Below are 21,928 nucleotides of genomic sequence, written 5' to 3'. Positions count from 1 at the left end.
TTTCTCATAATCATTTACATAGTCCGTCATCATTAAAAAAAAATTAAAAACAGAATTCAGCTATGAATCTAGTCAATGAAGATATTTCAAAATGATCACACATATTCAATAGCAGCCTCAGAACTAAAGTGCCAAAGTGCAAAGTGCAAATGTTTCAGGAAGTAGCAGCAAAGATGGACAAGTTATTAGATCACATTAGAATTACAAATAGCAGCTTTACATAAAGTGTCAATGTGCAAAGTACAAGTAAGAACAGCAAAAATAGCAGCAAAAAGACAAGATTATTTTATTCTATACGTAGTGCTCTGTACACCCGCATATTATTCATATTGCATGTTGCCCTGTTTAAATATAAAATCCGAAAGTGCATATAATACATCCTAATCCAACATTCAGGAATTCATAGAAGAACGCAAACGAATAGCCATTTTCAAAAAGGTGCACACTCGATATGTTAAATCATCATCATTGAGGTGAAGAGATTTTTTATGCAGCCTTAAAATCTGTTATTCCTTTTATCCTAAAAAACGGTATCAATAGATGCACACTATATTTTTGATAAAAGGTGCAAAAAAAACAAAAAATGAAGCACGGACTGTTTTCCTAAATTGCCACATGGGCAAACCAGATCCTCAATGTTGTGTTGATAGCCTATGGGGAAGCACAGCAAATATATTTTATTGTACTCGATCTAAGGTGAAAAAGAAGGCTTCGCTCCCATCGAGTGATGTCTCTTATGAGATAACTCACTGGGACACAAGAAGGAGGTCCGCCTTCTTCTGCCATTAATATATATTGTCCCACGGATACCTTGATGAACTCCTGTCCGTGTCTTATATCGCCAAAATGTTTATATAAAACTTTACTGATGGTCTTTCTGTCAATTCCATCTAATTGTTCAGGTTTATAAAAAACATGGCTAAGATTAACTTCTGTCAATTTTGCCCGTTCTTCCGTACGCTACGGTATGTCACCACCCCTGTCACATTTTAAACAGTCAGCCAAAATCTCCCTTGTTAACAAGGCTGCTGGGTTCTGCCAGACCTTTAGCCAAAACATGGCAGGGCGGGACCTAACATAATCCTCTAAGTAGGGTAATCTTAGCTCATTATGACAAATGAAAGTAAATGATGGAATTGGTAAACCCAAAATTCTCCTGCAGAATCTATTTTCTTCGGCCTGGACACTTTTCAGGTTTATGAAGCCCCAAATTTCAGCCCCATAAGGCATAACTGGTACACATTGTGTTTATAGATTTTAAGTAGGGACAGTACCACCTCAATTCTTTTTGGTTAAGGAAGGCTTATTACTGAATTTATTGCTTTTAAAAATTTGGTCCGTCCATATGCCAGATGCGGTGTCCAGGACCCGTTATCTGAAAATTGTAAACCCAGATACGGGAAAGTGCGAGTGCATAGCAGGGAATCTGAGCCCAAAGTAATAGTGTTAATGAGACATTTTTTAGGGCCACAGCACATTAAAAAAGATTTTTTCAAAATTGTACAGAGATTCAAACTATTCATAAAAGCTACAATACCCCTAACTAAAATTCGTAGAGCATTGGGTGTACGCCCCATTAAAACAGCATCATCTGCATATAATAGGGCGGGCAGTTTCTTACCATTAATTATTGGGACATCTGTAGTTTAGCTGGACAGTACGTTATGTAGCTCACTGACATATAAAATAAATAAAAGTGGGGTAAGAACGCACCCTTGTCTGACGCCTCTACCAACTACTATGTCCTCTGAAACTGCCCCATCCATGCTAATTCTTTCCCGAGCCCTTAGGTCCCTAAGCAGATACGCTAAGAAATGTACCATATCTTTGTCCAATCCATAATCTAAAAGGTATTGCCAAAGCCTGGATCTATTAACAAAATCAAAAGCGGATGTAAGATCCATAAATGCCAAATGGAAAGGGGCGACCGAATCGGTCCCCCCGAACGTATGGCCGAGTGCCTCGATCCCCCCGGGAAGCCATTTTGGGCGGGAGGCGCGTCTCAGCTGGTATGCCCGAAGCGGCGTAGCTGGGGCGCGCTCGTTCCCGCCCTAGAGTGGGCTGGCCTAGACACCGACGCAGCCAGCCACGCCCTCAGGGGCAGGCAGGGGCGGGTATACGCCCGCCCTGAAGACGGATAAAAAGGGACGCAAGACCAGAAGACATCCTCTTGTTCTTGTGCTCTGAAGCTGCACCTCCTCGCTGCACGTGAGCTCGGGACAGAACGAAGAGCCAATTTTGAGCGTTTTAATCTCTCTCTTTGTCTTTTAGATACTTCATCTGAAAAGATGCCCAAGAAAGGAGCGAAGACAATGTCGACTGACCAGTTGGTTCGGGCCCTCATGAAGGACATGTCCGAAATTAAGAAGCGGTTGGCGGAGCGAGACGGCGAGGAGGGATCGGGGCGTCCACCGGCCGGAGGGAAGCCAAAGAGGCCGAGAAGGGGGCCGGTCGGGGGAGACGTCCCGGTTCCCTGTTCCCCGCTCGAGGCGCCAGCCCCGGTACCGGCCCCGGTACCGGATGAGGGGAATGCGATTCCCGTGGTAGTCACCCCGACGTCTGCCGAAGATATGCCTCCCGAGTTGGCGGCACAGTTAGCAGCATGGTTGGGGGACGGTAATGGGGGCGCCATGGCTACCGAAGCGCAAGCACTCATAAAGCAGTTGCGCGAGAAACGTGATACAGCCAAGGTGCCCGCGCCGGATGCGGCGATAGACAAGCCACGAGGGACGGAAGCAGCGTCCGGTGCAGGTAAGCGGCCATTGCCGATTGCAAGGGATGAGTCAACCCCCTCTCGTAGAGAAAAATTGGGGCAACATGTTCCTTTACCAATAAAGGAAAAGATTTGGGCGGGGGAATACGTTAACATTTTCTCCCTGCTCGTTGATCACTATGTGGTCGAAACTGTTAAGGGTCAAAAGGATCTGATGCATCCGAGTGTTTGGCGCGCAAAAATGGCCGCCTTTAAAGTGAATGAAAATATTGGTAACTGGGGTAATGCTTGGGGAATTTTTACGGCAATTTTGGGGGAACGTAGGCCTGATTTGCTCCCTGAATTTCCAGTATATCAGTCACGAATTATGGGGTACTCGACATCACACCAAGGTAACCAATGGTTCTGTTATGACAACCTTTTCAGGAAAGCGATGGAGCATAACAAAAGTTTAACCTGGGACTGTTACGATTCTTTAACATGGAATAAGATGAAAGAGTCAGGGATGTTGAAAGTGCCGTTGGTGGGGAGTGCTGTTGGTGAGTCCTCCCGCCAAAATGGGGGGACACCCTTTCGGTCGGGTACGGGTACAGACGATTACCCGAGACCCGCCGGCAATACAGGGAAGAGGGGGTTCTGTTTCAATTTCAACAGAAGCAAATGTACTAGGCCCCCGGGATCTTGTAAGTTCAAACACGAATGTAGTGGTTGTGGGGCACCCCATCCTGAGTCCTCGTGCAGAGCCAAATCGGGTGAAAATGGGGGTAGAGGAGGCGCTAAACAGGTCTAATATAGTCCGAGGGGCGCCTTTACCAACCCCGATTGATACCCTGGCGATGATTCCCTGGCTCAGCGAATACCCAGATCGTACTTCTGCTGGGGTGCTACGAAACGGTTTTTCATATGGTTTCCGCATCCCGGTGGGTAACTTTCAGGGTGTCGGGACGTGCAAAAATCAACTTTCCGTCTTGCAGCATACTACTGTAGTACAGGATAAGATCCGGAAAGAGGTTACCCGAGGTCGGGTTGCCGGCCCGTTTCCTGTCCCCCCGGTGCCGAACTTTGTTTGTTCTCCTTTAGGGGTGGTCCCCAAGAAGGACCCGGGTGAGTTTCGATTGATTCACAATTTATCAGCCCCTCATGGCCTTTCTGTAAACGATGCAATTAATCCAGAAATGTGTTCGGTGCGGTACGCATCATTCGATGAGGCCGTAGCCATTTTGAATCGCCTGGGGCCCGGGACGCTGATGGCGAAATCAGATATCGAGTCAGCGTTCCGTTTGCTCCCGGTATACCCAGAAGACCAACGTTTGTTGGGATTCATGTTTCAAGGTTTGTATTACATGGACAGGTGTTTGCCGATGGGGTGCTCGATATCTTGTGCTTATTTCGAGAAATTCAGTAGTTTTCTGCAATGGGTTTACACGAAGAAAACAGGTTTTCGGAATGTGATGCATTACCTCGATGACTTTCTGTTCCTTGGGGCCGCTGGGGATGATGAATGTGCCCGGGCCTTGACTGAATTTTGTGTTTTAATGAATCAATTTGGCGTGCCGTTGGCACCAGGTAAAACTGTGGGTCCCACGACTTGCCTCGAGTTCCTCGGGATCGAGTTGGACTCTAGTGAGGGTTGTTTTCGTTTACCAGCTTCCAAAGTATCGAAATTCAAAACAGCCCTACAAATGTGTATCACTGCATCTAAAGTTACGCTGCATCAATTGCAGCAATTGGTGGGGAAGTTGAATTTTGCCTTAAGGGTGATCCCGATGGCCCGCCCCTTCTCCCGTTCGATTGCACAGGCGATGGTCGGCCTAAAGGAGGGTCACCATCGCACGAGGTTATCGGCCGAGGTCCGCCAAGACATGCGTATTTGGTTAGCATTTTTGGCGGATTTCAATGGTCGAGTCGTCTGGAACAAACCGGCCTTGTCCTCTGAAGAGCTTGGTCTATGGACGGATTCAGCGGGAAGCATGGGTTTCGGCGCCATCTTCGGCACAAAATGGTCGGCACAAAAGTGGCCAACATGGTGGCACGATGAGGGGCTGACGAGTAATATTGCTTTCCTTGAGCTGTTTCCTATTTTGGTGGCCCTCAGATCCTGGCCCGATGGATTCAAAAATCATTCTGTCATATTTTGGTCTGACAATATGACCGTTGTAGAATGCATCAATAGTCAGGCAGCACGTTGTAAAATGATTTTGAGGCTGCTTAAAGAAATTGTCTTACTGTGTATGCAACTGAACGTGGTATTCAGAGCAAAACATGTCCCGGGGGTGATGAATCAGGCTGCTGATGCACTGTCTCGTTTTCAAATGCAGGCTTTCTCGGGTTTCCTTCCCTCAGCGGACCCCGAGCCAGCACCCTTTCCCGAAGCTCTCTGGTCTCTCGGTGCCCCGAACTTCGTTACCTCGTGGGAGAGAGTCTAGCACCAAGGACGAGGAAGGCATACGAAGGGGCGTTTCGGGCTTATTTGGCCTTTTTGGGGACTGAGAGAGGGGGACTTTGGGGGCATGAGGATTGGGTAGTACATTTTCTGATGTCCTTGCGTAAGGCTGGGAAGTCGGTGGCTACAGCCCAGAGGCATCGTGCTGCCATCTCCTTTGTTGCCAGGGCTCATAATATCCAGGACCCGACAGCGTCTTTTGCTGTACAGAAAGCGCTGCGTGGGTGGCAACGCCTTGAGGGTCGCAGAGTAGATGAGAGGCGCCCGATAGGTCTGGATAGGTTGTCCCAGTTGCTGGCCACACTCCCCGACATATGCTCGTCTCAGTTCGAGGCCTGTTTGTTCCGAGCCGCTTTTACGCTTGCATTTCACGGGGCTATGAGGATAAGTGAGCTGGTGGCAAGGAGCAAGCGGGATGTGTTGGGGGGTTTGTGCCGGGAACACGTTCAGATCAGGGGTGAGACTATGACGGTATCCTTTGTCAAGTCAAAAACCGATCAAAGTGGGGTGGGAGACTGCATAGTCATTCGCAGGATTCCAGGGTCTTCCATGTGTCCGGTGAGGTGTTTAGAGGATTACCTAGCACGAAGGGTGGCATCATGGGGGGGGACAATGTTGAGACACGCGGACGCCACCCCACTGACAAAGTTTCAGTTTCAGCGGGTGCTCGCGATGTCGATTACCGCAGCGGGCTTGGACCCGGGTGAGTTTGGGACCCATTCCTTTCGGATAGGGGCTGCCACTGAAGCTGCAGCCAGGGGTCTTAATGTGGAACAAGTAAAACGAGTGGGGCGTTGGTCCTCCAATTGTTATAAGAGGTATGTGCGGTTGCACATGTTGTGAAGCTGTAATAATGTACTCACGCTTCTTGTCTTTTGTTTGGTTTTCAGTTACGCAAGCCTTCGAGGCGGGGCGGACTATGCAGTCGACCCAACACCGGGCCAGCGGTCAGACATCACCGGCTGTGAGAAAGGAGGTGTGGGTCGTGGGCCACTCATACGTGAGGCGTGCCGCAGACGTATTCGAAGCAGGTGACATGATTCACGTAGCTGGGGAATACGGGTACAGGATGTCTTTCTACGGAAGGGGCGGTCTCTGTATTGACCAGTTTCAGGCTTACTTTGAGGGTTTGTTAGGGCGGATGAGGTCACCGCCGTCCATAGTCATAGTACATTTAGGGGGCAATGATTTGGTCACCACCGGTAGACGACTTCTCCTGGAGGCAATGCTTTCCACTGTAAGTTGGTTGGCGAGGAAAGTTCCGGGGTGCATAATTGCGTGGTCTCATATGATCCCACGAAAAGTGTGGCGGGGGGCTATTTCGATCCCTGCTTTGAACCATTCTGTTAGGAAACTTAATAACAAAATGGGTAGGTTGTTCCGTTCCAGGACATTGCATTCTATCTCGCACGGTTGTATTAATGATGACAGTATGTATCTGGGGGATGGTGTGCATTTGTCTCGGGTGGGAAATGAGTTACTCATAGGAGACTTCTTAGCATGGTTAAAAACGTTGGAACATGACCTTTAGCTAGGAGTTTTGTGGGGGGCCCGGATAGCCGGTCAACTATCCGGGCCTGTGGCGGTAAGGTCATGATCGGTGAGCACTAATTAGTAGATCCCTATGAGTGGGCGTCACCCAACACGGATGGGAGCGCTCGGGAGAGGTGGCCATTGGCCCCTCAATGGGGAGGCGGTCCCTTCTAAGGATGGGTCGCCGGAAGTAAAGGAAAGGCGGTCAAGGCCCCTTCCTTTGTAGGAGGGGTTACAGCCCCCTCCTGGGGAATTTCCCGGGGCCAGTGACATCTGCGACGGCAGATGCGGTAAGTTGTGTGGGGTTGGGATAAGGGCCACGATACCTTCTAGATACCTCACACGAGTATTCGAACGACCTTTAACTGGCGTCGAGTTTTAGGTGCCCCCGTCAAGTCAAGGGAAATTGGTAGTAGTTGCACTTGAGGTACGCCTCCGTGCTGTCGCCCATCCCAAGTGGGAGGGGTAAGTCTGGTTAGGGATCTTGACACCGGTTATGACCCTGCCGTTGGCCCTTAAACGTTAGGTTGTACAATTTCAATATGTCAAGAAATGTTTTGTAGGTTGCTAGTTCGGCTAGGAGAACCTCTGTATTAGAGAATCTGTTAAGGTTAGCCAAACATCGCAATATGGTAATGAAATTGTACATAACATGAAACGTTTAATGTTTTAATTTTGTTTTAATAAATACGGCCGGGATGGTCACTCCATCCCACTTCCAAAAACTTCAAGAACTGTTTCCGGTTTCACTCCTTTTGGGGATTGTGTTGAGAGGGGGTGGCGGGTATCTCGGCCATATGGAAAGGGGCGACCGAATCGGTCCCCCCGAACGTATGGCCGAGTGCCTCGATCCCCCCGGGAAGCCATTTTGGGCGGGAGGCGCGTCTCAGCTGGTATGCCCGAAGCGGCGTAGCTGGGGCGCGCTCGTTCCCGCCCTAGAGTGGGCTGGCCTAGACACCGACGCAGCCAGCCACGCCCTCAGGGGCAGGCAGGGGCGGGTATACGCCCGCCCTGAAGACGGATAAAAAGGGACGCAAGACCAGAAGACATCCTCTTGTTCTTGTGCTCTGAAGCTGCACCTCCTCGCTGCACGTGAGCTCGGGACAGAACGAAGAGCCAATTTTGACCCACCCACCAGCCCCTGAAGACAGCCAGTTGTGTATAATAAAGTTGATTAATTTTGTTTGTTTGCGTTTACAGGTTGTAGTGCCATGTTGATTTTGAGTTAATAAAGAATGGTCGTTTTTGAGTACGTTTGCCATTAAAGATATTCAGTTTAGTGTTGAATTTTGATGTATGCTCTTTCGGTCATAGTGGCCAAGGTATTCTTAGGTTAATTTGCACTGTCGTATTTATTTTTGGTAGGCGGTAAGGTCATGATCGGTGAGCACTAATTAGTAGATCCCTATGAGTGGGCGTCACCCAACACGGATGGGAGCGCTCGGGAGAGGTGGCCATTGGCCCCTCAATGGGGAGGCGGTCCCTTCTAAGGATGGGTCGCCGGAAGTAAAGGAAAGGCGGTCAAGGCCCCTTCCTTTGTAGGAGGGGTTACAGCCCCCTCCTGGGGAATTTCCCGGGGCCAGTGACATCTGCGACGGCAGATGCGGTAAGTTGTGTGGGGTTGGGATAAGGGCCACGATACCTTCTAGATACCTCACACGAGTATTCGAACGACCTTTAACTGGCGTCGAGTTTTAGGTGCCCCCGTCAAGTCAAGGGAAATTGGAAGTAGTTGCACTTGAGGTACGCCTCCGTGCTGTCGCCCATCCCAAGTGGGAGGGGTAAGTCTGGTTAGGGATCTTGACACCGGTTATGACCCTGCCGTTGGCCCTTAAACGTTAGGTTGTACAATTTCAATATGTCAAGAAATGTTTTGTAGGTTGCTAGTTCGGCTAGGAGAACCTCTGTATTAGAGAATCTGTTAAGGTTAGCCAAACATCGCAATATGGTAATGAAATTGTACATAACATGAAACGTTTAATGTTTTAATTTTGTTTTAATAAATACGGCCGGGATGGTCACTCCATCCCACTTCCAAAAACTTCAAGAACTGTTTCCGGTTTCACTCCTTTTGGGGATTGTGTTGAGAGGGGGTGGCGGGTATCTCGGCCATATAGAGGGGACTGTGTCGGGCGATGGTATATTTCCCTATAACTTAAGATTCAGACACTGTTCCACCGTTCCAAGATGACTTCGGAAACCCAACTGGCATTTATTTATTATGTTTTCATGCTCTGCCCAAGTTCAGATTTTGTTCAATAAAACTCTCCCCAATATCTTAAGAGTATTATCAATTAGAGAGATTTGTCTATAGTAGCTCGGATTAGATCTATCTCCCTTTTTGAAAATGGGGACGATTACAGATGTGGACCAGGTATTTGAGTGGACTTCATTGGTTCATTGGATACAGCTTCAAGCTTGCCCTGCTATACCACTTTGAGCCCCATTTAAAAGCCTAAATTTGAAGGTAGAAATCTTAGGTGGCGAAGGTGCAAAAGCAACCACCATAAGCAAGCAGCCATGACATTTTCATTTCTCCTTTTTTGAGCTTTCCCTGCTGAAACCAAAGGCTTCAATTGGAGCTCATTCAGAGGCTATCTGCCTTTGAGAGGACTTCATCAGATAAATCCTTTAACCTTACCCCACTGGAGGACTTTTACTTCCATTTCAGAGAAAAAAGATAAACTATCTGATCAGAACGAATCTGCTTGATGTATCTGAGCTACACTCTATCAGAGACAGGCTGAAATTGTGTGTAGGTCCAAGTCAACCACAAACAGTGACTACTGATTGGCATTTAACTTTTTTTTTTCAGTGCTTTGTGCCCTAAATCTTTAAAACTTGGTTTCTATGATTCCTGTCATTAGATATTTGGCAGTGTGGTATGATTTTACTCATTACATTTTTCTCTATTGTCAATAATTGGATACAGAGAATTTATTTTGTTATTTTTTGATGTCTACTCTGTGTTGTTACTTTTAAAAACTTTTTACACATTTTCTTAAGTTAAGCCGCTCTGCTCTGTATGATTGCTACTAGAGGGCTGAGCATTGATTTTAAACTATATTTTACCCTGGCAAATTTGAGGTGTTATTGTTTGTGGTAACTTCACATCCACCACAAATAATAATCCACTTGTTTACAGTGTGGGACAACACACTTGGATGCGAAATATACGGTGGGTGTAAGAAATGCCATTCATTATTTGATAGAGGTGGTCTGAGTGCTTATTTAACTATATTTTAAAACAACATTTTGCAGATTGATATATTTTTATCAAGGCCCTCAAATGTTATTTGTCTTGCTGGATCTGTGAGGTATGAACAGAGAAATATCGCTTGAAACAGATGAAATCCTATGTTCTAAACATAGCTTTGCATTTGATATATTTTCGTTGCACTAAACGTAAGCAAGAGATGGCAAAATGTAACCAAAATAGAACTTTGATTTGTTCACTTGTGAATGTCTGTTATAGTAATGCATTCTTTTAGGCCAGGCATATTGAGGTTCTGTGAGAATCGCAATGGTGTTTTTGACTCGTTCGAATATGGACGAGTTTGGTATCTATGAACCGCAAATGACGAGTTTAGTGGGTTTACGCGTTTTCGCTACGCTGCCTTGAACCGTTCGTCTTATTCGTGGGTTTCTCCATCTAAGCCCACGGGTTCCATTTTAGATACGGCCTCCATTTTGTCTCTTGCCCTCAAGTAGTCAGCGAACGGACACTGTCCGCTTCGTGACCCTGGGATTCTCAAGCTGTTGCGCAAGACACGTGTTTCTTTGAGGGTGTCTTTAGGACGAGGGGGATGACACTGCAAAGGCAGATGGCCCCGCTCGAGGCTCATCTTGCCGTGCCGGTCTATTGTTTCAGTCGTGCATGCATTAGGCACGAATCCTTTGATCCTGCAAATCGTGCTTCCGATATTGCCCCCTACACTCTTTTTCAATCTGTTGTCTATCCTTGTCTTCCTTTCACCTGTTTCTGTCTCTTCTCTTAACTCGTTTACAGCCAGAATGGAATGTACTTAATGGTGGGATAACGTACTTTTACAGTTGGGAACCGGTGATGCTACTGTAATTATGTTCCAGGCTCCTGAATTCATGAAAGCAGCCCTTTTGAAGTTTACTGTGGGAACTGAGTTGTAACCTTTTGTTCGCCATGTTGTGCTATGACTAAGATATGTATAAAAGGAGCGATCCACTGTTGCAATTCGAAGCAGTCTCTCAGAACCTACACATAGTGTACTTCTTGCGATTTCTGTATCCCTGCAGTAAATAAACGCTGATCTTTGACGCCGAAGGAAGTGTCCCGTGTCTCTGTGGTTTGTACGCCGGAACAGGTAACCCACGAAGGTTTCAGGTTTTGTCCCCTGGCACCGCTGGGCCTTAGAATAGCCCAGTCCTTCAATATTGTTTTGTTATTAACTACAAAAATCTCAAAAGGTATATTACAGAGTGTCAGTCTCTGCTGTGTACTTAGGGCCCATACACAATTTCCATTGAACATGTATGAATCAAGTTGTTCTGACAATGCTCTAGGTATGGCTTAATTTCATCCCCTCTACATAAATGGGAGAAATCAAAATGCTACATTTGTGTACATTTTCTCTGGAATGCACCTGTGTGAATGTGCTTTGAGAAGCTCCTGAATTTGGGCATTTCCACAAATATATGCCTCTCTGATTTGTTTAGGCAGAAACCTCTCTTTAGCATGTTTTTATTAAACTAAGCCCAATATGTCTTTTGTATGCAAATGGCAATTTACAAAATGCAAATCTTCTTGACTGTAGCATTTAAATGCTGACTGTTAGAACTGGGATTTCTGGTTGGCTAAGGCTTACGCCAAAGCCAGGCAGAAACCACCATTCTAGTCAGGGCGAGGGAGTCACATGCCAAGATAACCCCTGCTCACCCCTTTGGTAGCTTGGCACGAGCAGACAGGCTTATCCCGGAGGCAATGTGTAAAGCATTTGTGCACGCACATAACAGAAACAACATCCTAGGCACACCACAAAAGGAACTCCACACAAGGTTATGTAAAAATAACTTTTGTATTCTAAAAACACATCGGATAGTAGTCACACAATATACATTGTGCCAACTGGCACAGGCAATATTCACAAGGGATTATTTACACCAGGGCAGGCCACATGGGCCACTGTCAGAATCAGCATTCAGTAGACCTAGCACTGAGAATAACTGTCACACCAAATAACAATTATAGATCACAACCAGTAACCACTAGTAACAGGCAGGTACACACTACGCAATACTAATATCCATAGGCATAGATCACGCATGGACACATAACCTCTCTAGTATAAACTATACTAGGCAAAACAAACTTCTAAGCATGAGCACCTTTAGAAGTATAACACAAGCATAAAGGCAAAGCACATTACGCAGCAATCACATTTAGGCCGAAACAGTATAACTACAGTAGACAATCTCTCATTAGTCTAAACACATTAGACTCTGACTCCTAAGAATAAATCACATTTAGGGGTGCAACTCATACAGTGAAACATAATCTCACTAGCATAAACCTCCATAGGTAAAACCATCTCTAGAGGTATCAACACAGGGTGCGTAAAACATACTAAATGCATTACATTTCCTAGCACCACATCACTCTAGCCTATAAATCACATTAGGCAATTGTCATCACAAACATAGTGAAAAATAACATTGCACAAAAATCACATTAGGGCTGTGTGCCCTATCCACATACCAGCCCCCCTGGCCAACTGGCCATCCAATAAGGGGACTCCAAAGCCCTGGGTCCTGAATGTCAGGGCGTGCTGCCATCGCAGCGCCAGCCAGGTTTGCGCCACAGGCGCAAACCTAAACGTGCAGCTGCCCAATACTTGCTGGGCAGCTGGTGACAATAACAGAGCCTAAACGTTGCAGCTGGCACTAAGTGCTGCACAGCTGGGGAAGGCCTGGCACCACTGTGCCACCTCTGAACAGCGTTGGAGCCTCCTAGGCCCTAAAACCAATAAGGCCCTCATGAGGCGCATTAGCACTCTAAAATAAAAATGTGCACTAAAATAAATTGCCCCTCCAAGTGTTGCAGACGCCCTCTGCGAGCGGGGCAGCTGGGGACTAGGGCTTGGCATCACAGTGCCCTCTTGCCCCCACGGGACCTACAAAGAACCTTTACCCCAGGTTGGAGCCTTCTAGGCTCTGGGAGAACTGCGGGGCCACGATGGAGCCAACGAGGCTTGGGACGTCACTAGTAAAAAGTGGGGGCGGCCCACTGCCCTCCGGGGCCACCCTAAATGTCCCCTACCACTGTGCATACCGTTGGAGCGGCCCACTGCCATCCGGGGCTGCTTTATATGCTGCCAACACTGTTGGAATGGCCCGCTGCCAAGTGGGGCCACTCTAGGAACCAACAACCCCGAGCCTTCTTCTTACCTGGCTCCAGCGTGGGGAACTTTCTTCCCAATGCATAGGGGGCACAGGCGGAGGTCGTTGCGGGGCTCTCTCACCTACGAGAGCCCCGTCTTCTCTGCACGCCTATCTTCAAACGGTCCCCCATCTCGGGTCCGGGACTTCAAGAGGGGGGAGCCAGCGAGGCTCCAGACTGCCGCCTCTGTGCTCCTCGTTATCCGCGGCGGGGGCCAGGCACCGGCAATGTGCCTCGGGCCCCATACAGCTGCCATCACCACACTTGCGGGGCTCTCCCAGCTCACGGGAGCCCGCACCTCCACTTTTCAATTGCAGGCAGTTTCCTCCGGCGGCGGCGGCGTGTGCGGGACTTTCCTCTCCAAACCGGAAGTCCCGCCCGTCATCAGGCACCTCGCAGCCTGACTTCCGCTTTCGACTCGGGCTGCCGCGGTGATTACTTTTCCCCGCAGTACCGAGGGGTAGGCACCCTCGGTTTGAAAAATAAACAGCTGGGTTGGGCACCCACTGTGATTACAGCCAAAGTCGTGGGGTGGGCACCCGCACACTAAAAATAAAAATAATCGGCCACATAATGCAGGGTGGACACCTGCAGCTCCACACCACCAAAATAGGCAGCCATGACGGGGGTCCCCAGAAAACAGCCCCGAGCTGTCACGGCACACATAGAAGCACTCTATAAGCGCCAGAGCAAGGTCACCAGCCTTCTCCCTCAAAAAGCACTCCCAGGGCGCTTAGGCCACACAAAGCCTGGGCAAAGGCAAAGAAAGCAAGGCAAAGGGTCCCAAAAGTCCTGGGCAACAAAGGTGGGGCAAAACAGCTCCCCCACAAGGAAAATCTTCCAGGCATCCAGGGGCTGGGCAGGGCCCAGGGAGGCAAGCCTTCCCCTGGGCCCCAGCAGCAGCACGCCCCTGGTAGTTTCAAGTTAGAAAAACAAGAACACTGAAATGGGGTCACAGCCCCTCATTTATACAGCAAACTCCTTTGTTGTAAAAGGTGCAGGCAAGGGAGAACCAGCTACAACTGGTTATGGGGAACTCCCTTTTACTGGCCAGGCTAGGGACATCAGACGCACCACAGGGGGTGGAGCCAGCATTGTGGGGGAAAGCCCAGCCCTATTCAGGACCCAGGTGCAGCCCCTCCCTCACATGAGCATGCTAATCTCAACACTCACCACTGGGGCAGACCCATCCTGACTCCTGGAGCCCAGCTCACCAGCCAGCTCCAGTAAATCACACGCCAGACACAAATTACACAAACATGCCAACTTCTAGGAGTGGCACTTCCGCACTAGACGCAATCATGCTGCATACATCATTGCGCAGCATTCAATCTCACGAGTTCGCACATACAAAACTCGACCCTGCACTCCCCACACATCAGGAACTACCATGGTCACACATATTCCCCATGCATTCCTATGAAAGGGCAGGTCACTCTCACCACACACACAGAGAGCGCAAGCACTTTACACTGGACATCAGTGAAAAAGTGCGCAGAGACCTAAAATCACCAACACCAGGTTACAGAAACAGGCTAGGCAAAAGCAAAAAGTTTCAGGGTGAACCTACCAAAAGGGCCGGGTCCAACACTGACACACTTTAAATGGAGGACCCATCTTTTGGCAGCAATATCCAAGAGAACATTGCCATCCTGCTTTCATTTGGCCTTTTACCAGTTGCGGCTAATCCCGCTGATCTGTAGTGGCGTGGAGAGGTGGGGGGATAAAATTAAACTAAAATAAATCACTTACCTGTTGGCCTGCTGGCTGGCTGGCCGCCGCCTCTCATCCGTCCTCTTCCTGGCACCTGTTGGAATAGGAATCAGGATTGGCTCCCCTAAGCCAAACACTGCAATGCAGCGTTGTGATTAGTAAGCACCCAGGATCGGAGGTCAGATGGGGAATAGAAGCCTGGGCATTATGTCCACCCAGGCTGTAATGCAGCCTGGCTGGAGAACATTCAAACTGCGCATGAATGTTTGGCCAGCCCAGTAGGCCGGCCAAACATTCAAGCGCCCTTAGGAGAGTGGCACCACTCTTCCCCCCTGTGCAGCCTAGCTCCGCCCCACTAAACTGCCCCTGCACAGAAAAATAAAATATCTTGTTAAAATAATATTATTCTTCCTTTTTTGCCATGCTGAAAGGCAGTGTGGTGACACTTTGCCGCCTTAGCAGATGTGCCGCCCCTGCCTGCAACTGTTCACGCCCTTTTTCTGGGAAAACCTTGGAACTCATGAAGTTATACTTTATTTTTTGTCTACTGCTGAGGATGCCGAAGGGCAGTTGAGCAGGGCAATGTCACATTACTCAGGCTCCTTCCAGAACTGTTGCTTGCTTGTGAAGTGATTATTAAGAAAACTGAAAGGGGCATCACTAAAATATGTCACTTATATAACCATATTCCATATACTGATGTGCAGGAAATGTTAGGATTCTCACTTTCGTAGATGAAGTGCATGGGATAGAATATTCCTTTCTCACTCCACGTCTCCCTTCCCTCCCCAACTTCTGTCTTTCTCACTGTCTCTCTGCCTTATTCATCTTTTCTGTATGTCTTTCTTTTCCTCTCTGTTGTGTCCTTTCAATTCCTCTTTTTCTCCCTGTTATATTACTGGAAAATCATGTTGATTTGAAGTCAGTGCAAGGTACAACTGATACCTGTAACTCCCACTGTGAGCTATAATCTGCAACTCTGAAAGGTGAAGGGGGATGAATAATATACCTAATAAGCTTATTGGTTACCACCAGGACCTACATTTGAAGCTTTCGATTTGTGGCCAAGAAAGAATGGGGCTGTTCATGGCACATGTCAGTCATGGGCAATTTGTTCTAACTGGTATATGGGAGGTAAATGCTTATTTTGGGGAAACAAATGCCAAGAATCTGTCTGTTCTGGACAAAACCTCCCACCTAAATCCGTTTGTCTATTGATGATATATATGTAAATGTAAATTGATACTTGTATAGCACACTACTCACCCGCAAGGGTCTTAAGGCGCTTGTACGAATACCGCTGTGGAACCCATCCTGGCTTTCCCTGTGAGGCATCCACTCCTGGGCACCCCCAAGGTGGAGGCCAGGCATCCTCAGCGTTGTGGGGGCCGTTGCGGAGATTAAGCAAGCAATTGCCCAGAGTTGCAGAGTGGGACTGCATGATTGGAATAGGCACCGAGGCGAGAATGATCAGGTCCGTGGAATTTTAAGCCCAAGACCCGCCGAGCCGGGAATTGAACCCTGGTCCCGGGCTAGACCTCGACATCAGGGTCTGCTGCTCTAATCATTGAGCCACACTTCTCCATGGGTTGCAACAATATTTAATGGGTTAATGGGCTAATTGAATATTGAACACAGACCTGTTATGTCCTAGTCTATTGAAGGTCGCCCCCGGCCTATGTACACATTTTTGACAAGTCACATTCTTCCATCCATCCGTGCATTTCAATCAGAATTTTCTTCACTGATACTCCTATTCATCTGTCTAGGTACTCAGCTCATCCATTTTTTACAACTAGTCATGGATTTCTTCATCCACCCTTTGACTCCTTTCACACAAACTTGCCAATCATTGAAGACGTTTCACTTTCTAAAAGCCAGGCCTCTTTTCTTTCCTATTGCTTGTTTAGATTGAAATCCCTGTCGAGTGGGCCAGTTTCAACATATTCTGCTGTCCCTGAACTGCTTATTGCTTGTAAAGTTACTTCTAATGCAAATCCTTGAAATCTCGTTTCTAGCGCACAGAGAGCCAGGCACGGATGTACAATATTTCCGATCAGATCCATGATGAAGGGTCCCTTTAATTTGAACTGACATTTTCATTGCAGTGATTTGTTCTGCCTACTGGGAGTCATTATTCATAAAGGCAAAGTTATCTGACACAACAGGCAATTCTCGCTGCTGAGATCCGTTGGAATGAGAGCAAGTGGTATTATACCAGAAGATGTGACTACGGCAGGATTCACCGCAGCAGGGGTCCATTCCGGCAGGACGGGAACATGATGAGAACAGTCAAACAATATGTGTGAAAAGCACCTACCGGCTCAGGCTCTGCCGCTCCTCCTCCTATTGGTAAGGATTTATGCAATAGGATTCTTCTCTTTTCAGTAGTATCGTTGGCTTTACAAGTAAAGGACGAATGACTCCAGGTTTTGTCTATTTTACACAAGGAAAGCAAAAGATCGAATGAATAACAATTAAGCCGAAGCTCAGTATATTCAAGTGAAGTGCACATTTCTGCATTGTCTGTAGCGACGTAAGGATTTCAGGACTTTGGGTAATTTCTCAGTAGCACCACTGTGTTCCAAAATCAGCGTTATGTCCAAAGGAAGGATGCCCATACTGTATAACATTGTACACAATCACACTAAGACAAATGTGCTCGTTACGACCCTTTAAACACACCAGTGTCCACATGGCAACTCCCGGCCTGCCTGGCAGGGAATCATTTCGGGGCAATATGGAACAAAGTAAAGTTATTTACTGATGATTGTCGACGACTATTGCGAATGTGTATATTTCAGATTTGGTTTACCAGCTTTCGGACACACAGGGTTCAGTGAATGTCAATGAAACGGGGTCAAGACAGGCACCAACCTGCAACGCATAGCTCAGTCTTTGCCCCCTCTCGAATTCTTAATGTTTGGAAAATAGTAATAGACATGTAGTAGGTGCAAAGACTTTAACTGTAAGTGTGATTAGGAACTTTTCTATAACATTATGCAGATATAAGGTTTCACTTTTGGAATTCATCAATCCTGTACTTGGTGATGATCCATGTGATCTAAGTCGGATACCTAAACAAACATAAACAAACATGCACCATCAATTTTGTTACACTTTGTCATAGCAGAAGCTGCAATAGGATATCAAGCAAACTCTTCATAATAACAGAAACCAGCGGTCTTTCTATTTAGAAATTAACTTCAAAGCAGATAGCCACTTAAAGTGACTTGGCATGTGGCCCACTAATGACGTAAACCAGCATGACTTAGAACAAATGTACTTATTTATCATGAAATACATTAAGTAAGGTTCACATTAAGATAGCTATCCTGAGGAGCCGGCCATCAGCCATCGCAGCATACTGACAACATTTTTGTGCATTTCTGATTCGAATCTATTCTAGAGTTCCTGGCTCAAATGGTCGATGCATGACAGTTTTACATCGTTAAGTTTGTTAGCGAGTTTTAGGATAAAGTACAGACGCCTTTTTCCAAGGTTGTAAATAATGAACTAATCACAGAATGCTTTTGAGCAGCATTTTATATCAGTTGCACGCGAATGAGGACACATATTCCAAGGAACTATACATTTGTTTGTGCTTTTGTTTAGTGATGGAAGTTTATGTGCAGAAGTGTTTCCTCAAAGCACAGAAGCTCTAGAACGTGTACACTCGCCATCAATAGTGGGCTGCATTCAAGAGCGAGATTGACAACACTATTTGCATATTTTCCCACACATGTCACTTGTGCAAATAAAGCTATTTAGTTGAGTGAGTTGCACTTTCGCATTGACAGCATCAGAATAAATTCAATAGGAATTAATCTCCTTTGCACTTACCAATGCAGAACATCTGAATTAACATGTAATTGCAGTAACATGGTCAGGAATGTAGATTTAATAGTGTGATAGACACCCAAAGTCCATTTTCCAGGAGTCTGCGTGTGTAGTAAAAATCAGATAGGTTGTGGTAAACAACTGAAATATTTTGTAATGGTCTTGAAAGAGAATGGGAATACAGTTGGGAGAATCTCATTCTTTATTAAAGCATGAGATGGGGCCTGTCCTTTGAAAAACATGCCTCCTAGATTACGGTTTAATGCAACAAAGCTAGCACTATCTAGGATAGAACTACCCATCCTTCATGCAACATGTCAAGGGACTGGAGAAATCATGATTCCAACAGCATCAGAGGTCTGTATCTGAAAACATTGAGAATATAAATATGGACCTGCCAAAATATTGCCACAAATCATCAACTACTAGAATATCATGAACACATTTATATATAGATAAAGATGTATTATTCTATACTTAACATCTAAGGGCCACATGCATCAACCTATTTAGGAAGTGCAAACGGTGCGAATCGCTAAATTCGGCCGTTTGCGATTCCTAAATAGGTTTTTGGGATGCATCAAGCATTTTTGGCAAAATCGCTATTTTTAGCGAATTCCAAAAATGCGATTGCTTTTAAGGAATCGCAAATTTGTGGTTCCTTAAAAGCAATGCATGATTACTTTTAAAATTGCGAATTCGCAATTAGGGGGTGCAAATTACCACGAGGTTGAACCTCATGGTAATTTGCGAAAATGTGTTAAAATGCTCAAATTTGCATTTTAAAACACTGTCATGTTACAGACACACATGTCCTTAGGACATGTGTGTTTGAAACATGCACTTCAAAATACATTTCAGGGGTGCAGGGGGGGTCCTTTGGACCTCCCCTGCACCCATGGAATGCATTAACATTTTGCGAATTCTAATTTGCGATTTCGCAATTCCCATTGATTCCTATAGGCCTTTTGGCCCATAGGAATCAATGGGAATTGCGAAATCGCAAATTGAAATTCGCATATTTGCAATTCGGTAAAAATTGCGATTTTTACCGAATCGCAAATTTTATGCAATTTAAATCATGCATCCCGTTTTGCAATTCCTTATTTGCGATTCCCTAAAAATCGCAAATAAGGAATCACAAAACCGGACTTTGATGCATGTGGCCGTAAGTCCCTTCAGGATGTGTATATCACTGAGGTACATAAATGTGGAGTTACGTATTGGAAACATCGGAGTTCTGGATTCCACTACATAACTGTATCTCAGTGCAGAATTTTCTAAATCTGCCTACATCTTCCAGTGAGGCATGTTGGAAGCAAGCGACAGAAAGATTTAAGTGGGGTCTCATCGCTTGTCTCTTTCCTGCATAAGAAATATGTTATTGCCTGATAAGGATGTAGAACAACTCATATAACCTAGCATCACAATAGAAAGGGGAGCTAATGAAGGCTTATATTGCAAATAAGTCAACCAAGTTCATACGGGAAAAAAAAGACATACATACACTTGAACCATTATTATTAGCCCTGGCACAAATCATTAACGAGGTGGAATCCAGGGGTGGATTCAGTGACCTTAAAGATGACAATGGCCAAGGAATCAGAAGACAGAGGAAATAGGATTCGTAGGGTCAAGAAGAACAGGAGGATGAGACTGTGTACAAGGGGTACACTGGACCAGAGGAGCCCAGGACGTGGAAAGGACATACAATTCACGAAGGACCATATTTATTGCCAAGTCACCAGTGCAGTGCAGGAGGTCACCTTGCTGAGCTGCACTATGTGACAGGAAAAAGGGCAGGAATGTGGTCTCCTCCTGAGAACTTTGTTGTATCTTGAGTCTTCCTGCTGCTCAGCTAGAATGTCTGTGTTGTGGAATGTTTGAGAACCAGGTACTGTCATCAGTTCATTTTTATGTATGGTGACAAATGGATTAAGGGAAGTTAAGCAAGGAAAAAAAAAGAAAATAGAATGGCAAGGTGCATGGAAGAAAACCGAATTGAAGAGTTATATAGGTCCAAGAACTGGAAACTGGTTTCAGAGCACAGCGGTTACTGGAATTTCTCAAAGGTCTCAAGAATAGAAGCCAGTCGGCGTACACAGACTAAGCTGTGGAAAATCATAGCTCACAGTAACAAAACGATGTTTTCAGTAATAGTGGCGGCTGTGAGAGACCATGTTTGGGGCCATGTCCAGGGACAGGAAATGCGAAGGAAGCATGAAGACGGGGTAGAAGAGACAACGTCGACTTGAGCAGAACGGGGTGTAGCATCCCTGAGTGTTGTTCTTGGAGTGGAGTCAAGTTGTTTCAAGTCTCTCTGTTTTGGTGTAGTTTGGTAGCAGGTGAATAACTCACCAAGAGCTGTTCCACAACAAATGTTGTGTGTGAGTTGTGTCAAGTTGTTAGGGAACTCATTAGCTTGTGTATGCAGGGGCTATGTTGTATATAGTCACCCCTTGGTTGTGCTGTTTAGTAGTAGGTGATTAAGTCACCAAGAGCTGTTGCTCAACAAATCTTGTGTGTGAGTTGTGTCAAGTTGTTCGGCAACTCATTAGCTTGTGGATGCGGGGGCTATGTTGTATGTAGTCACCCCTTGGTTGTGCTGTTTGGTAGTAGGTGATTAAGTCACCAAGAGCTGTTCCACAACAAATGTTGTGTGTGAGTTTTGTCAAGTTGTTAGGCAACTCATTAGCTTGTGTATGCGGGGGCTATTTTGTATGTAGTCACCCCTTGGTTGTGTTGTTAAGTAGTAGGTGGTTAAGTCACCAAGAGCTGTTCCACAACAAATGTTGTGTGTGAGTTGTGTCAAGTTGTTAGGCAACTCATTAGCTTGTGTATGCGTGGCTATGTTGTATGTAGTCACCCCTTGGTTGTGATGTTTAGTAGTAGGTGATTAAGTCACCAAGAGCTGTTCCACAACAAATTTTGTGTGTGAGTTGTGTCAAGTTGTTAGGCAACTCATTAGCTTCTGTATGCTGGGCTATGTTGTATGTAGTCATCCCTTGGTTGTGATGTTTGGTAGTAGGTGATTAAGTCACCAAGAGCTGTTCCACAATAAATGTTGTGTGTGAGTTGTGTCAAGTTGTTAGGCATCTCATTAGCTTGTGTATGCGGGGCTATCTACTTTCAGTCTTTCTCCCACCACACACCTAGCAGAGCTCTACTTCCCTTCCCTATCATTCTTAGAAACACAGTGGAATGGACCTTTGTTATCATTCCATAACTTTGTAGGAATTCTGGGCAATACCTACAAGCAAATATTAAAATAGCT

At 46.2% G+C, this 21,928-nt stretch overlaps 1 protein-coding gene across 5 annotated transcripts in view; it reads right to left on the bottom strand.

The window, feature by feature from the left end:
• The window catches only part of MLIP (muscular LMNA interacting protein), a 1,527,370-nt gene that overhangs the window by 206,149 nt on the left and 1,299,293 nt on the right, over window positions 1-21,928 (bottom strand). For 4 of the 5 annotated variants that reach the window (XM_086926435.1, XM_086926436.1, XM_086926439.1 and 1 more), the window contains one exon: window positions 17,135-17,250. The exons of the other annotated variant lie outside the window; for it this stretch is intronic. In XM_086926435.1, coding sequence (XP_086782561.1) covers window positions 17,161-17,250 — 90 coding nt within the window. In that variant the 3' untranslated portion in view covers window positions 17,135-17,160. The remainder of the gene's footprint in view (window positions 1-17,134; window positions 17,251-21,928) is intronic. 5 annotated transcript variants of the gene reach the window in all.

The sequence above is a fragment of the Lissotriton vulgaris genome, chromosome 6 (genome assembly GCF_964263255.1).
Source record: "Lissotriton vulgaris chromosome 6, aLisVul1.2, whole genome shotgun sequence".
NCBI classification, from domain to species: Eukaryota; Metazoa; Chordata; class Amphibia; order Caudata; family Salamandridae; genus Lissotriton; species Lissotriton vulgaris.
This window is presented reverse-complemented; position numbering and strand designations above follow the sequence as displayed.